This window comes from Podarcis melisellensis (assembly GCF_964234715.1).
Source record: "Podarcis melisellensis genome assembly, chromosome: 1".
In the NCBI taxonomy this organism is placed as follows: Eukaryota; Metazoa; Chordata; class Lepidosauria; order Squamata; family Lacertidae; genus Podarcis; species Podarcis melisellensis.
The window spans coordinates 77,937,395-77,954,683 of record NC_138528.1 but is presented as its reverse complement, the minus strand read 5'-3'; the positions used below and the strand labels follow the sequence as shown (position 1 = coordinate 77,954,683).

Sequence of the window (17,289 nt, the reverse complement as noted above, 5' to 3'; positions counted from 1 at the left end):
AAATAATTTAACAGTTCTACAAAATAAAAAGTTTCTCCATTCCCTACTGCCTGCTGCTTTGCCAAGTCCAATATTCTACAGAATGTGATCTGGCTGTTAGCAAGGGAATCATCTCTAAAAGGAACAGAGTATATTTATTTCTTCTCATATATGAAAGCTTTTTCAGAGTGCATTACTTTGAGAATGAGAAGCGTGGTTGGGGATACCCTGGTCATACTTGGCTGAATGTGACCCAAGATTATTCCACAAATGTTGCCCTAAGCTATGATCAATGAAGTTACTCTCTTAAGGAGCCTAAATGTAAATGTTCCTTCACACTCACATTTATTTTCAGCTGAAAACTAACATACTAGAGCTTGTACAACAAAAATACTTACTTCAAACAAGATAAGGAAGGAAAGGCGTGCTGCAAGAATATGCCAAAACTCAACAGTATGGCTGTAGTCCTCATTGTTCCTGTAATCTCGGTACCTACAGGAAGGGCAAAAGCAACACATAAATGCTGCAGTATGTATTGCCTATTACAGAAATCCAGTTATTTGTTTGAAACGTGTTGTTTTTACTGTCTTCTTTTGACAACAAAGGATTGTGGTTGTCTTTGCTGCAACAGCCAGTGCTTTTTTTTCTGGGGATACACAGGGTTATGCATACCTCTAAACATTTTGTGAATCTTTGTACTTTTGTCCATTTACTGTATTTATTTTTCCTGATTTGAACTATAAAATGGTGATTTTCTTGAGTCAAAATGAGAGTACCCCCAAACATTTTTTTTAGAAAAAAAGCACTGCTAACAGCTATTTCTTTGGATGTTTGCCCAATGTTTGCTCTTATGGGGAATTTACTGATATTTGTTGTTTTTAACTTTTGTAAACTGCTTTGGGGGCTTTATGAAGCAGAAAACTGAGGTTAAAAAAAAAAGTACTGTACAGTTTTCAGAAGCTAAATCAGATGGGAGAACAATAATCAGTACTGTTCAGTCATAAACTAGTACTAAGAGAGTACTGTCCTGTCTATCAGATAGTAGGGCATCTAATACTGGACAATACATGCAAGACTTTGAGATGTTAAAAGCAATCAAATGCTTCTTTCCCTGCTTGCCACTCCTTCTTTCTGTCCCTCCTTCAAGAAAGTCTTGCTGCTACTTATATGAATGATGATGAAGTCTGTCAGCAAGCAGGGCTCCAACATGTCACTTGAAGTGGAGCCCCTCCCAGTCAATGTAATCATAAAGGACAGGATCAGAAGTAGAGCACTGGCAGGTTGCTTTTCCCAGCTAGCAGGTTCTGTGTTTCTGCCATGTCTACTCTGACACTGCAGTGAATATTGCAGGCAAGCCATGTTCCTCTCTTAAAGTAGAATTCATTTTCCTGCAACCACATCTGGAATTGGATCAGTAAACTGTGACTCCACACAGCATTTGGTTCAAACAGCACTCACTTTTGAGAATTATGTATCTTGGGAAAATATTTGTTGCAAACACACCTCAGGTGATCTATGGCTAATACTGTCTTCCGCAAATATAAACCAATATAAAGTGTTGACTTTCAGGATTCAAAATAAGGCTTTAGTTACTTCCACAAAAATAACAGATTTTCCACCCCCCACCTCACCTGGTCTTCATACATACACATTTGTGTGACTGAAAAGGGAAAAGAATATAATCTCCAGAGTAGCCCAATGCTAGATTGAGTTTCTCCTCGCACACACACACAAAAGCTCCAACAGATAATATAAGGTCTGTTGAAGGGATGGAAGACTGCACCAATAACAATTGGGCTGTGGAAGTTTCATTGCTAAAGCTGAGGGCATGGAAACATCACCATACATTTGCCAGTACCTGCAGTGCGTTATCACATTCCCCATGGGATCTTTACGTTCTGGCAGATTCTCATGGTTCGCAAAGTCCTGGACGTTGAACACCGAAAGACTGTAGTTGACGTAACCTGCCAAACAACTATGGGCAACAACAAAAAAAGTGACAATCAGATGGGGTGCAGTAGGGTCCCAGTTAAATTGTGCAGCTTAAAAGACTTTGGCAGGAAAATAAAATAACAAAATGTCAGCAATTGCTTGAAATCTTTGGTTGCTGGGCCTTTTGTTATTCAACTTGTTAGAATTTGTTTATTTGTATATATTTTAGCAAATTTTGTTTGACTAGTAAATGTAAATATGGAGAATATTTGTATTCTTAGTGCTAAATTTTACATATTAAGTAATAAATTGAGAAGTTGGTGCTTTGTTTATGCACCTTAATTATTTTGTTAACATTTCCAGTTCCTTGTGAAAATGTCTAATTTTGATTTGGTGCCTATCGGAAGACCTTCATTTTATAAAAATAAAATATTTATTGAGTACCTATCCCTACAAAAAAGCTCTTTTAAGACATTGGATTCTTAGATGTTCTAATGGAGGAGGTACTCTTCTTCAGTGCAATACTTTCTGCCCACAATGCATTCAAGTAATATGATCCAATAAATTGAGTCTAAACATTTATGCAGCCTGTAAAGAAAGGAGGGGGGATAAGGTAGGGAAGATGGATATTTAATCCCCCTACAACTCCTGGGTACAAACATCTTGAGTTGCAACAGGATGTTGAATCACCAGGGTAAAAAACTATTCTGCCAGATGGTATTGCCAGAGCCCCTGTTAATACTCCAACCCAAGCCAGGAGAAACTCAAGGGGTTTCTGGACGGACATCCTTGGGATTCCCAAAAACAAGAGACAAAAAGTCCACTTTTTGACTTTTGAGCCCCAAGCCCACAAACTGCTCAGTAGCATAGTACCAAGCAGCCAAGTACCAGATTTAGAGCCAAGTTTACTCCAATAAGGTACATCAGGATAAACACAAAGCTTTATTAAGGAGGTTATAAGCACACACATAAGAACTCATTTCCAATAAGAAAGGACAATTAAGAAAAAGGCTAACAGTGTAAGTACACATTTGAGAATTCAAGCACAGAACAGAAAACAACAGAGCTAGCTTGCCTCACCCTAATACCAACCATTGGAGTCATGGACCGCATTGGACCAGCAAGCTGAATCCAGACTCATGTGGATGTTGCAATCCATGAACTCCATCAAAATGGGGTGCCAAAATAAAAAAAACAATTTTTATACAAAAAAACCCTGTATACAGAACAGCAGATACTGCTTAGTCAAGGAACATACTTCTCAGCACTAGAGGGTGTACGTGCTGGTTGGCCATGCAGCCATTAGGTTAATTTTTGAACAGTCACGGTGACCTTGATGCCATCTTACATTAGACACTCACAGGCAGCAAGATGAAACTAATTAATGAAACTTTCTTCCTCGATGAATACTGTATCCAGAATGCTGAGTAAAATCCCATTTTAAAATGAGCCAAAGAAAGGAGGATTAAATTACACAGCCTATAATTGAATAGTCTTCTATTTTTCTGTAGGGAGGATTCAAGAAACAGAATGAAATATATTGATTTTCTCTTTCTCACACACAGTATTCATAATATATGTTACACTTTTAAAATTGCCTCCTCCCTGCTTATCTCTTTTTGTCGAAAACTAAATTCCTCCTTTGCCTTAACTTCCCCACCCTTTTCTCCCTCCACAACAATGCATCACATACTTTATGAATGGTCTCATACAGAAAGACCTTTAGCAACAGAAGCTGCTTGTGTTCCATAACAATAAATTAATCTCTGAAGTAACCCCACAGAGAAAAAATTGTTCTCGAGACATGGTCATATTCCGTATCTCTTATCCTGCTAGCCTTAGCAAACTTTGCTGTTTAGCATTTGTCACGTATAACAAGTGTACACACAAGAAGAAACTGACTAACTGAATATATGCTATACTTGAAAGCTACCAAAAGGACTCAAATGACACTCACTCTTTGCCTGTGTAATTCTTCTGTATGCAGGGGCTAGATGTGTATTTGTACACCTGCATTGGGATGAAGTCTGAGGTGATGGCAATTACCATACCATTGCCAATGACAGCTAAAATACCGATTGCCTCCAGAATCAGCAACCAGGTACCTGCAACAGGGGAGAAAATAAGAGAAACACATTCCATCAAGCAGATGGCATTTGCCTCAACTTTAATTAACCCTCCCTCCTCTCCACAATCTAACAATCTAATAACTTTGTCCAGAGGATTGGTCAACTTCTTGCTTTGGACAGGGCCGTTTTCCCCCTGAAGGAGCAGATTTGTAGTCTGGGGTTGTTCCTGAATTCTTCTCTGTCAGGAGAGGCCTAGGTAAGCTCAGTGGCTAGGAATGCTTTTCATCAGCTTTGGTTGGTAAGACAGTTAGGGCCATTTCTGGCCCAGGATAGCCTGACCACTGCCATCCATTTGCTTGTAAGTTCCAGAGTGAATTTCTGCAATGCACTCTAAGTGGGGCTGCCCCTGAGGCAGGCCCAAAAGCTGCAGCTACGGATACAAGAAGGCAATTGTTTCTGTTCCAACTTGTCTTCATCACAATGAGCACCATTTCAATTCCACTGCAGTTCAATTTCTCCAAATACTATGTTATTCATCTTGCTGTCCGTAATTTAACGTAATTTATGTAATTATTTACAAAAGTTACACAAGTTATAAATTTACCATAATCAGTGATGTCATTATTTCCATACCATTCATTTCGATGGAAAGGAAACAGAATTTAAATGGAGAGGGGGAGAATGGTAATCAAATATGTATCATTTCTGAACTGAAAACAAAAACAACACGATTTGCTAGATTGATATATTTCCATTTCTGCTTTTTTGTTGGGATTTCCTGACATCCTTAGCTGCAACCACTGCAAAAGTGCAGCAGCTCAATTGCTCATTAGAACAGAATACTGGAATACTGCCACCATGTTAGTCCACGGCTGAAAAAACTGCATTGCTTTTCAATTTGCTACATTCAAGGTTCTGGTACAGGTATATAAAACCCTCTGCGGCATGGGAGCGGGATACCAAGAAGACTGTCACACCCATTTTATACTCAACTGATGGTTGCACTCTGTAGGAGAGGGCCTGCTGTAAGTATCATCTCATCAGGAGGTCTGTTCCATACAACATAGAAATTGGGCCTTTAATGTGGAGGCACCTAACCTTTGGAACTCCTTACCATTATGTATCAGACTAGTACAATCTCTCTTGTTTTTTGGCCCCTATTGAAGATGTCCTTTTTTCAACAAGTCTCTTAAGTGAAGATTTTTGTCCCAGTCTAGATCCCACATGTATTTTTTTCTGTTCTTTTAATTATTAAATCACTTTGGACTAGTTCATAGAAAGCGATTCATAAACAAAATGAAATAAATTAAATTAAATGGTAGCTCAGTAGGTTAAGTTCCAGCCCCAGGCTCTAAATTTTCCAATTCAAGCCCCAGAGTCCCTTACACTGGGCTTCTCTCCTTGGCTCCTTTCCCCATTTTCATTGGCTGTTGAATCCAGCAACTCGCAGAACTCCTATGGAAACTGCCTCCTCTACATTTCTGTCACAGATTTCTGTACAAGCTACACTGACCCATAGTGACAGTTTCTTAACATCTTCTTCCCCCTAGAGTTTTGTGGTCCAAGTATAGCTTGAGTGGCAGAATGCACTTCATCTACCCCAGTGCCCTGGAAACCTGTACATACTCTTTCCTCCCCCACCCGAGTAAGCTCTTACCGTAATTCAGCTCCTTCCCTAAGTAATCTACCACTTTGAAAAGAGTTAAGTATGACCACTAATAATATTGAGGTAAAATGAAAGCCTCTCCTCAGTGGTCTGAAATAGAAGCCCCTCTCCTTAATCCTCAGCTTACCAATATCATTTGCTGTCCTGGGAACCATACGCCTCTGCAATCTCACCATCTTGATAGCATCTAGTCGAATTTCGATGAGATTGTTGATAAAGGCCAGGAGTGGAGCAAGGGGAAAGGCAGCCACAAAAATAGTGGTGAAGCTGTACTGGATCACTGAGGATTTAAAAAGAGAACACTGAAAAGAGGCAGTAAACAAAAGGAGAATGTTTAAGTCATTATTACATTTGCTGGGCCAGAGTTTGCACATAGCTTCTAAAACAATATAAGTAGTTAAGAGACATTTAAGGAAATGGAAATTTCAGAACAGCAAGAATTGGGTGTCCTAAGTATCTTAAAAAGCTAAGAAAAACTACTCAAATCAGCAAAAGTGAATAGAATATATGAAGGATGCTAATAGGCCAGTGTCAGGAATTTTTCAGTGTTTGTTTTTAATTGCATAGAGGAAACAGAGTCCTGTTGCAGGCCCTAACATTCTCTTTGTAATCTAGATAGAACAAGCATATACATTTTTCAGTGAGCTGAAGTTTTGATAGAAGCAGTGTTCATTTTTTGTGCACATACATCCAAACTATCATCTCTATTCAACTATTCCAGAAACCTGTTTGAACCAAGGCAATAGAGGGAAAGCAAAAAAATGACTGTACAACTGTTATAACACTCCACTTCAATCTCTTTGAAAACCATCAGCCAATCTAGTTTGGCCAAATACCTAGCTAGCTTACTAATGTAATGGGAGTGCCAATGACAGAATGTTGAGTCCTGTCCCAATTTAGTCTAGCATTTCACCCTTTCCCAAAAACTTTCAGTTGAATTTCACTTACTCATCTCCAGAAATTCATCAAACAAACTGAAGACATTGACTTCATTAAGGTTATAGTTCCATAGCCATTCCTCCTTGCATGGGTCCCGAGCACTCTCCTCCATATGAACCCTGTTGTTGCTCTTGGGATTTCTGAACAGCAGTTTGTACTTGTAGCTTATCCAGCTGCAGGGGTAAACACAAGTGTAAGCGAGATAAAACAAGTTTCTAAGTACAAGACCTGCAAGCTGTCAAAGACAATAATGTAGTCCATGCTGGAGCTCTCTTTATAACAAGGGGCAAAGTGCCCTGGGCCTTCAACTTATTGGTACATATTGCCCAAAGTCAGTGCAACAAACAATGTTGCATATGTAAATATTCCCCAAGTCTTCATAGGCGAGTCTTGGCCACACTCCACCCTGCCTTACTCTGGTCCCATATCCTGTTCCTACTTCTTAATTCCCCTAAGTACATGACTGAGTGAAAAATTCTTGTTTCCAGCATGGTAAGCATAGTTCCCTGGGAAGAGGGACTGATTGTTAAGCAGTTCTGGAAATTGTAGCTCTTTGAAGGGGATAAGAATCTCTTAACAACTCTTAGCATCCTTAAACTACACTTCCCAGGATTCTTTGGGGGAAGACATGACTGTTTAAAGTGGTATGAAACATGGTCTAAGAGAAAATTATATGAAAATGATATACCAATGGTATCTAACACCGAGTAAATTGGCAAAAATGTATAATCTAAATTAAATAAGTGTTGGAAATGTAAAAAGAAAGAAGGTTCTTTTTATCATATGTGGTGGTCTTGTAGTGAGGTTAAAGCTTACTGGGAAATGATATATAATGAAATGAAAAGGATGTTTAAAATAACGTTTGTAAAAAAAACAAACCAGAAGCCTTTCTTTTGGGAATTATAGGGACAGAACTACCTAAACTGTATAGAAACTTATTCATGTATGCTACTACAGCCGCAAGAATGTTACTTGCCCCAAAATGGAAATAAGCAGAAGTTCCAGCAAAGGAAGAATGGATACAAAAACTTATGGAATATGCACAAATGGCGAAACTTAATGGAAGAATAAGAAATCAAGATAACAAACTTTTAATAAAAGAATGGGAATGGTTTATTGAATATTTACAGATAAATTGTAAACAAATAAGAACATTGGCAGGATTATTGTAATAACCTGCATTTTCATAAGAGTATATATTTAAAGAAGATGAATAAATGAGCAAATAAGTTAATTTGGATATGCAGAAGATATTAAAAATAAATTTAAGGAACTGCAGAAGGGGGGGAAGGAAGTCAAGCTTTGAAATATCAAAATGATTGTAAAATCAGTGAAATGTATAAACCTGAAAAGTATAAATAAAAAATTAAAATAAAGTGGTATGAAACAGCTTTACATGTATAGTGCCGATACGACCTATCTGGCTCTTCGGCCTCTCCCCAAGCCACATACAGGTCACACCCTTCTCTAGTCCTGCTCCACACCCTCTTCAAGTGCTTATGTAGGTGGGTGTAGAAATCTGTGACTCTTAGCATTGCACAGCAGGGTATATTCCACTCAAAAGTCACATCCACTGCTCTACCACTTTTGCTTCTATAGCCCCTTCACACTACTTGCATGTGCCCCCCTAAAGATTATCCACAAGAGAATGCGATCTTTGGACTGAAAAGGATTCTTGACCATTTCCCTGTCCTAAATTAGATGATTCAGACAAAAGCCAGGCCACATCTTGCCAGAGAACAGAATTTCCAACACTCCAAGCCATTAGCCAACCTGATCTGAAGAAACAGAACTGCTCCCTAGTCCCAAGTGCAGCAAGCTCTGACTTTCCACAAGGGCGAAACACAATTGGCCAAATATTTCCCACAAAAGGAATTGTTATACTGGCATGCAAGCCAACCCCATACTATATTCTCACTCCAGCTGGGACAGTCTGCGATGTTCCAGGGGAAAAGAGGTCCTGGATCTAACCCCAAGGACCAGATCATGCTAACTATGCTGACTTACGGCAACATGAACTCCACAAAGTTACTCAGTGTTTGCTTCAATGTCATGATTACGGCCATCTGGATGAAGAGATCTACAAGGCAGCCGCTGGGGTGGCACTGGAAAAACAAGAGAAAGATGGTTTGCATCTGAAGGACACTTGATTCCAAAGTCATTTTTAGGTACTTGCATTTTAAAAATTCTCACAGAGGAACTGCCAGGAAAGGCTGCATGCCTGCATCATTGTAATGTGATGCAATGCATCAACAGTAATGCAAAGCTCTAGGGAATTTCCACTATTCATTTCATGTATCTCAGATTCATACCTCTCTACAGTGGTGCCTCGCAAGACGAAATTAATCCATTCCGTGAGGCTCTTTGTATAGCGGTTTTTTCGTCTTGCAAAGCAAGTCCATTGACAGCTTAGCGGATTAGCACTATTAGCGGTTTAGCGGCTTTTAGCGATCAGCTGTTAAGTGGCTTATCAGCGGATCAGCTGATAAGCGGCTTAGCGGCTTAGGAAAAGGGGGGGAGGGGAAAAACCCGCAGGAACTCGCAAGACATTTTCGTCTTGCGAAGCAACCCCATAGGGAAATTCATTTTGCGAAGCGCCTCCAAAACGGAAAACCCTTTCGTCTAGCGGGTTTTCCGTCTTGCGAGGCGTTCGTCTTGCGGGGCACCACTGTATATGTATATTGAGCTCACACATGCTTGCTACCCTTTTTTAGCATGTATTTTTTGTAATGATAAGACTTTTAAAAACTGTTTTTGAGGTTGTATTTTCAATGGTTGTAACTTGCCCTGGGACTTTGGGGCAAAGGACAGGCAATAAATTAAATAATAATAATAAATTTGTATCGTATAGGAATCTCTGGATGCAAACAGAATGAAGTAAGTATGAGCTATGAGAACCAGAATGGTGGTCTGCTTGCACTGAATATAATAATGCCCCACAAACTTATTAGTCATAATATTTTTAAACTGTCTTCAACCTGGGGATTCCCAGGAAGATGGATTAGAAAATATTTGGGGAAGATGAAAGAGAAGGCCTGGGCAATTATTTTAATGAACAGGACACCAGGTGGGGAGGTAGGGTAAGACATCATTGCAACAAAGGAACTTACTTCTTCCAGTCTCCATTTGCCACCCACACGTACATAGTCCCCTGGACGCCCATTAATCCTAACAAGAAAGTACAATTGAGATACAGTCACTTCCTAATGCTATTTATAGTTTTGATAACCACACACTTTGGAAGATAATAGTCACAATGAGTAATGAAGATGCAGTAGAGCTAAAAAGCAGCATCTCAACAAACAGAAACTAAAGTAGTAAGAATGACAGAGAGCAAGGGTGGCTGTTAGAGTTACAGATAAATACTCTGTTTTTAGAACACAGGCCTTCAGTTTTGTCAGAGATGCACTACAGTAAGCAAAAATGCAGGACTAACGCATTGCCTCTGTATCCCCCTTCTTGCAGCATAATTCATATAGCAATTTAAAAACATATAAAATGCCCTATTAGCCCTCACACAAACTATGGGAAGAAAGCCACCATTGTTCCCTTTTTATAGCTGCACATCTGAAGCAAGAATAAAGTGGTAAAGATTTAATTCAAATCCAAGTCACCTGATCCAAATTTAACACCCTCACCAGTGGGATACACTGAACTCTCCATTCCTTGCTATTTGCGTTTACCTCCCAAGGAAGAAAGCAACGTAGATCACAGAAGAGAAGTGGGTGAAGAACTGGAAGGTGAAGAGTTTGACGGTGAAGTTTTTCTCACGCTCAGTGAATGTTCTTGGCTTCTCTGGAAATAAGATCATGGACACCAAATTTAGCTGTGGCACCTGGCATTCCCATTCTTATCTTTATGTATGCCTTATTCTATGCACCAAGTCACAAAATGCATTCATGATAGGGCAACCTTTTACTTATCAAGTCGAACATATTTCATATAGATGAAATAATGTGTATAGGTAGCATGGATATTTTCTTACCCATATCACAGAGGTACAGCGCTACATGTCTGTTAACCTACAACAGACAAGAGGCAAACAAAGCAATATGATACACCAGAAAACAACTGCAAGACAGATCGCTGGAAAATATCACTATGTTTGCTCCATACCTTGCTCATTATGATGATAGTTAAATAATGCAACACAGCCCCTGTCATCACTGCCATGGTACTGGCTCGTTCTCGGAAAAATTCTGAGTCAGACTGAGTAAAGATGACTGTCACCACGACCCTATAGATGACAAGTGCATGGGCAATACCAATAATCACGCAGATCTATAAGGCAAGAATGTATTGTTAGAATTATAAAGCAGCTGGGGCCATGCAGGAGGCAGTAAACAACAGGTTAACGCCCCCACTGCTCTAGGGCAGGCAGGATCACATGGCATCAAAATGATTGCCACTGCCAGCTCCTGAGTCTTTAGACTCAGCTATGCTTACTGGGCTAGTAAGATACAATCTAAATCAAATCCCTTATGAATACACAGTGGAAGTGAGGAACAGGTTTAAGGATTTAGATTTGGTGGACAGAGTGCCTGAAGAACTATGGATGGAGGCTCGTAACCTTATACAGGAGGCAGCAACTAAAACCATCCCAATGAAAAGGAAATGCAAGAAAGCAAAGTGGCTGTCCAACGAGGCCTTACAAATAGCGGGGGAGAGAAGGCAAGCAAACTGCGAGGGACATAGTGAAAGATACAGGAAATTGAATGCAGATTTCCAAAAAATAGCAAGGAGAGACAAGAAGGCCTTCTTAAACGAGCAATGCAAAGAAATAGAGGAAAACAATAGAATGGGAAAAACCAGAGATCTGTTCAAGAAAATTGGAGATATGAAAGGAACATTTCGTACAAAGATTACCATAATAAAGGACAAAAGTGGTAAGGACCTAACATAAGGAGAAGACATCAAGAAGAGGTGGCAAGAATACACAGAGGAATTATACCAGAAAGAAATGGATGCCTTGTATACCCCAGGTAGTGTAGTTGATGACCTTGAGCCAGACATCCTGGAGAGTGAAGTCAAATGGGCCTTAGAAAGCACTGCTAATAACAAGGCCAGTGGAAGTGATGATATTCCAGCTGAACTATTTAAAGTTTTAAAAGATGATACTGTTAAGGTGCTACACTCAATATGCCAGCAAATTTGGAAAACTCAGCAGTAGCCAGAGGATTGGAGAAGATCAGTCTACAGCCCAATCCCAAAGAAGGGCAGTGCTAAAGAATGCTCCAACTACCGCACAATTGCACTCATTTCACACGCTAGCAAGGTTATGCTTAAAATTCTACAAGGAAGGCTTAAGCAGTATGTGGGCCGAGAACTCCCAGAAGTGCAAGCTGGATTTCGAAGGGGCAGAGGAACCAGAGACCAAATTGCAAACATGCACTGGATTATGGAGAAAGCTAGAGAGTTCCAGAAAGACATCTACTTCTGCTTCATTGACTATGCAAAAGCCTTTGACTGTGTCGACCATAGCAAACTATGGCAAGTTCTTAAAGAAATGGGAGTGCCTGATCACCTCATCTGTCTCCTGAGAAATCTCTATGTGGGACAAGAAGCTACAGTTAGAACTGGATATGGAACAACTGATTGGTTCAAAATTGGGAAAGGAGTACGGCAAGGCTGTATATTGTCTCCCTGCTTATTTAACTTATATGCAGAATTCATCATGCGAAAGGCTGGACTGGATGAATCCCAAGCCGGAATTAAGATCGCCGGAAGAAATATCAACAACCTCAGATATGCAGATGACACAACCTTGATGGCAGAAAGTGAGGAGGAATTAAAGAACCTTTTAATGAGGGTGAAAGAGGAGAGCACAAAATATGGTCTGAAGCTCAACATCAAAAAAATGAAGATCATGGCCACTGGGCCCATCACCTCCTGGCAAATAGAAGGGGAAGAAATGAAAGCAGTGAGAGATTTTACTTTCTTGGGCTCCATGATCACTGCAGATGGTGACAGCAGTCACAAAATTAAAAGACGCCTGCTCATTGGGAGAAAGGCAATGGCAAACCTAGACAGCGTCTTAAAAAGCAGAGACATCACCTTGCCAACAAAGGTCCGTATAGTTAAAGCCATGGTTTTCCCAGTATTGATGTATGGAAGTGAGAGCTGGACCATAAAGAAGGCTGATCGCCGAAGAATTGATGCTTTTGAATTATGGTGCTGGAGGACCATAATGGAGTCCCATGGACTGCAAGAAGATCAAATCTATCCATTCTTAAGGAAATCAGCCCTGAGTGCTCACTGGAAGGACAGATCGTGAAGCTGAGGCTCCAATACTTTGGTCACCTCATGAGAAGAGAAGACTCCCTGGAAAAGACCCTGATGTTGGGAAAGATTGAGGGCACAAGGATTAAAGGGAAAGATTGAGGGCACAAGGATTCTCTGCCCGAGGATTAAAGCCTATTGGGAAATGATCTATAATGAAATTAAGAAAGTCCTTAAGTGGACCTTCCCTAAGAAACCTGAGGCTTTTCTCCTGGGCATGGTCGGCCAATTGGTGCCAAAGAAGGACAGGACCTTTTTATGTATGCTACCACAGCAGCAAGAATTCTTCTGGCAAAGTATTGGAAGATGCAAGAACTACCTACTCTGGAAGAATGGCAGACAAAGGTGATGGACTTTATGGGACTGGCAGAGATGACTGGCAGAATCCGCGACCAGGGGAAAGAGACAGTGGAAGAGGATTGGAAGAAATTTAAAATATATCTTAAAAATTGTTGTAAAATTGAGGAGTGTTAAGATGTCAAGGGGTAAGAAACAGAGAATTACAGCTGTAACTAACAAATTTAAGGAAACTTAATGAAAGGGAACTAATAGACAAATTGACTAAAGGGTTGCTAAAGAATTGCAAAATAAGGATGCAGCGAAAGGGAGGTATGGGGAAGTCGCAGGAAAGAAGGTGCATGAAAATAAGATTATGAAATTATACATGTTTAAATGTTTTGTATGTTCTTGTTTTGTGTTTTGTTTGTTTTTTATTATGTGTTTGAAAAATGAATAAAAATTATTTTTTAAAAAAAAAAAGATTGAGGGCACAAGGGAACGACAGAGGACGAGATGGCTGGACAGTGTTCTCGAAGCTACAAACATGAGTCTGACCAAACTGCGGGAAGCAGTGGAAGACAGGAGTGCCTGGCATGCTCTGGTCCATGGGGTCACGAAGAGTCAGACACGACTAAACGACTAAACAACAACAACAACATGTTGCTGCAAATAAAACGTTTTAAGTGTGTTGTAAAGTGCAATATACAAATGTGACACTAGATGACGATGGTGAGCTATGGCAAATTCAATACACTTTCCAAAACTTTTTTTAAAGCATTTTCACAGCGTTTTTCATATGTGTGTAGATTCCACCTTTGTCTCTTTCTCCATTTCTGACCGCATCCAAGCCAGAGACATAACAAGCAGACAACAGATGAACAAAGACAAAGGCAACTTAAGAAAGAAACAAGTCAAAGTAATCCCCCTGACCTAACATGACACAAACCAGTGGGACTTGCCTAAACTAAGCCTGATAAGGGATGGACATGGCAAGTGGCTCTCCTAGAGTGGCAGGAGTACCTGTCATGCCAAAGTACACTGGTCAATTTTGTGGAAGATTCAGTCAAACCTAACAATGCCTATTTTCTAGTTAATATATGCTGGGGTTAAGGACCACAGAGTTCTTATTGCTAGAATAGACTCAGTTAGGTCACACCTAACAGGAAGCCTGTTCCTGTCCCCCCCCCTCCCTCTTTGCTTGCTGTGCCTTAACTTAGCTCACAGACATGTGTCTGTGTTATACTTGCATTATTTTATTGTTGCTGCACGAAGAAAATGCATTTTGGAGATCAAGAAACTGCATGTAAACCATTTTAAACTTCCTTTGCAGTCTGTGGTCTACTTACTGAATAAGGCAGACAGCTGCTAAATGCAGCTGAAAGCAATAAATAATGTTTAATAGTCTATATACCTACGCTTCACTAAACTGCTTGAGGATGGGAATTAAATTCTGCTAGGGGCTTTCTTCCACCGGAAAGATAGCAAAGCACCACATTTTAAAAGCAGGCACGTGGCATTGTCCTGACCCTGCAACAAGTTTTGGAGATGCAGCACAAGATCCTGCCTTTTTAGAAAAATATTTTTTTGAAGCTTTAAACTAGGTGTTGGGAACCATTGGCCCTCCAGATGCCAAACTACAGTTCTCTAGCAAGCAGAACCAATGGCTACAGATGATGGGAGGTGTAGCTATGCAACATCAAAGGTTCCCCTTCCCTAATTAATCTGCTAAGAATGATACTGTTGATTGCTTTTCAATGGGAAAGCTACACAGTATTTAACCATCTGATTTCTGCTCAGATTATATACTCATTCTGGAGGTATTTGTCAAAACTTTATTGCCACGTCTTGTAAAACACTAGGAAAAGAACATATGTGATGCTTGCTATGCTGCATTATAAAGAGACATGAAATAAAAAAGCACAAGAAGTCTTCTGAAATATCCGCTTCCCTGCAAATGAAATTTTCCAATCTCACCTCAAGAATTTTGCCCCTTGTTCTGTAGGGTGGCTTAACAATGCACCATACACAAACCAACATTTAAAATGCATACCAGAAGTGCACTACAAAAATAGTAACCACATACCATAAGCCCAACTAAGATGAGTACAACGGTGCTGCGGATGTAAGAATGCTGGTGCAGCGGGGAAGCCGTTTCTGGGTTATTGATGAGTTCCATAGCCAGTTCCTCCTAGAAACAGAAATACAGCCACACTGACAGGTCCTTAGAATTCATAACTTCTCTGGCTCACAAGAGGAGCCATGGGTTAAAATATTTCATGAACACCATCCCTCATGGCTCACCTGTTTTGTTATTCTGGCAGCAACAACAATCACATTTGCTGCTGATGCTGGGTGCAAGATGCTAGTATGGAAAGAGAAACCATTGCCCTTATTTCAATTTGACTGTGATGACGTCTGCATCCAATGAGATGATGATGACTGAAACCAGAATTAAAGTGAAGACAATGTTTCCTCCTTCACACTGGCATTTTGTAGGTTTAAAAAGCAAACAAAACCACAATATCTAACAACAATGTGAAGTCAGATTGCCACGTTTGGCCCTGACCTTGCCTGTTTGCAAGACCCCTCACAAAATGGCTGAAATACCCTCAACCCCAACCTCTGAACAAGTTGAGGAGGGAAATACTCCAGCTACTACTGAGATTCCCTGGCACAATTATGACTCTTTAGGACTTTCGTATCCATTCTGACCTGGATATGAAACTATTTTAGCCATCTGTGCCAAATTATCTGCAGGGTCTACTGGGAAACTTTTTCTGTCAAAACTGAGATACACACAGGTTAGGGTTGCCATATTTCAAAAAGTGAAAATCCGGAAACAAAAGTTGTTGAGCATTTTTTTTTGCAGTTTTTAAAAAGTTTTTGAGCTATTTTTAATAAACTTTGCCAAAATCTACACTCCCAACATGGGTCACCATGGCCCCTGTTAACAATTTATTTATTTTTAAAGTAGTCTCCTTGACATCAGTTAGTGACAAACCAAGTTGTCTAATACTGAGTCTAGCCCAGTATTGTCTAAGAGCTCTCCAGGAAGTTGTTCCCAAACTAGATATCCAGACTCCACAGTGGCTCCCTAAAGATATATCTATGGTAGAAATGCTATTTTGTGAAGATGAAGATGCTGGAAGGCTTGAGGCATGATTTCTTGGTGATGATACAGAGCAGAGGTCTCCCAGGAGCCAAAGTGCAATGGCAAAATGATTGGAAAGTTGGGCTCAAGTGATATAACAAAAGGTACTGATGCCCTGCAGGTGAAGATCATGACCCTTGAAATCATATCAAGTCCAAAGGGCAGGACCCAAACCTGAAGAGTTTTTCCTCACAACCATGGGCAGCAGTAAATACATTTCTTCCTGTTCAGAACAAGAGTAGGACTGCCACAGTGAACATACATATAAAGATGGCTATATAAAAGAGTAAACCTTACCTCTTCTTCATCCCACAGATACAGCTTCCAGAAACTGACAACTTTAGCTCTCCTCCTCTTCCACAACTCCAAGAATACAGTGGCTATAAATTTAGAATCAAAACACAGAATTGAATATATACAGGATAACAAAATCATCCTGTCTGTCTTCTTACTGGGGTCCCTCCACTCAACTATAGGCTAGTCAACTTTATAGTGTGCAGGAAATAAGAGAAAGATAGCTTGAAATAAATCCAACGATTCCAGAGAGAAGATCTAAACAAAGGGCCTTTCAGAGTATGAGTCATGATGAAATTAATCTCAGAAGGACCCCGAAGGATCTATATTATATCAACTAACATTTATGTGTTTTCTAGAGTTACATTTCATTCTTAAATGCAAAAATACACTTTAGCCACATCTGTGTTGAATATTGCATACATTTTAAGAAGGGGATTTGTCATAAAACTTAGAACAGGTTCTAGATCAACCTATGCTAAAGCTTACCCCAGACAGCCATGAATATTGCGAAGAGAACTGTCCCTTCATTGTCAAGCAAGTGGGTGACCTAAATTGTAAAGGAAAGATGTAAGAGTCACTGTTGCAGGGAGAGTCCTAACAGCAAAAAAAGAAGTCACTAGGTGTGCTGAGGAAAACTATGTTTGAAACAACAACTTTCTACTGAAAAGCTGTACCCATTGAAAAATTGGGACCTAGTG

At 40.0% G+C, this 17,289-nt stretch overlaps 1 protein-coding gene across 3 annotated transcripts in view; it reads right to left on the bottom strand.

Annotated features, from left to right (window-relative positions):
* Window positions 1-17,289, bottom strand: part of ANO9 (anoctamin 9) — a 46,083-nt gene that overhangs the window by 4,456 nt on the left and 24,338 nt on the right. For all 3 annotated transcript variants that reach the window (XM_081884547.1, XM_081884549.1, XM_081884548.1), the window contains 13 exons: window positions 17,078-17,138; window positions 16,592-16,674; window positions 15,227-15,331; window positions 10,702-10,866; window positions 10,571-10,607; window positions 10,269-10,380; window positions 9,696-9,753; window positions 8,593-8,690; window positions 6,595-6,758; window positions 5,774-5,926; window positions 3,869-4,016; window positions 1,838-1,954; window positions 378-471 (listed from right to left, as the gene is read on the bottom strand). In XM_081884547.1, coding sequence (XP_081740673.1) covers window positions 378-471; window positions 1,838-1,954; window positions 3,869-4,016; window positions 5,774-5,926; window positions 6,595-6,758; window positions 8,593-8,690; window positions 9,696-9,753; window positions 10,269-10,380; window positions 10,571-10,607; window positions 10,702-10,866; window positions 15,227-15,331; window positions 16,592-16,674; window positions 17,078-17,138 — 1,395 coding nt within the window. The remainder of the gene's footprint in view (window positions 1-377; window positions 472-1,837; window positions 1,955-3,868; window positions 4,017-5,773; window positions 5,927-6,594; window positions 6,759-8,592; window positions 8,691-9,695; window positions 9,754-10,268; window positions 10,381-10,570; window positions 10,608-10,701; window positions 10,867-15,226; window positions 15,332-16,591; window positions 16,675-17,077; window positions 17,139-17,289) is intronic.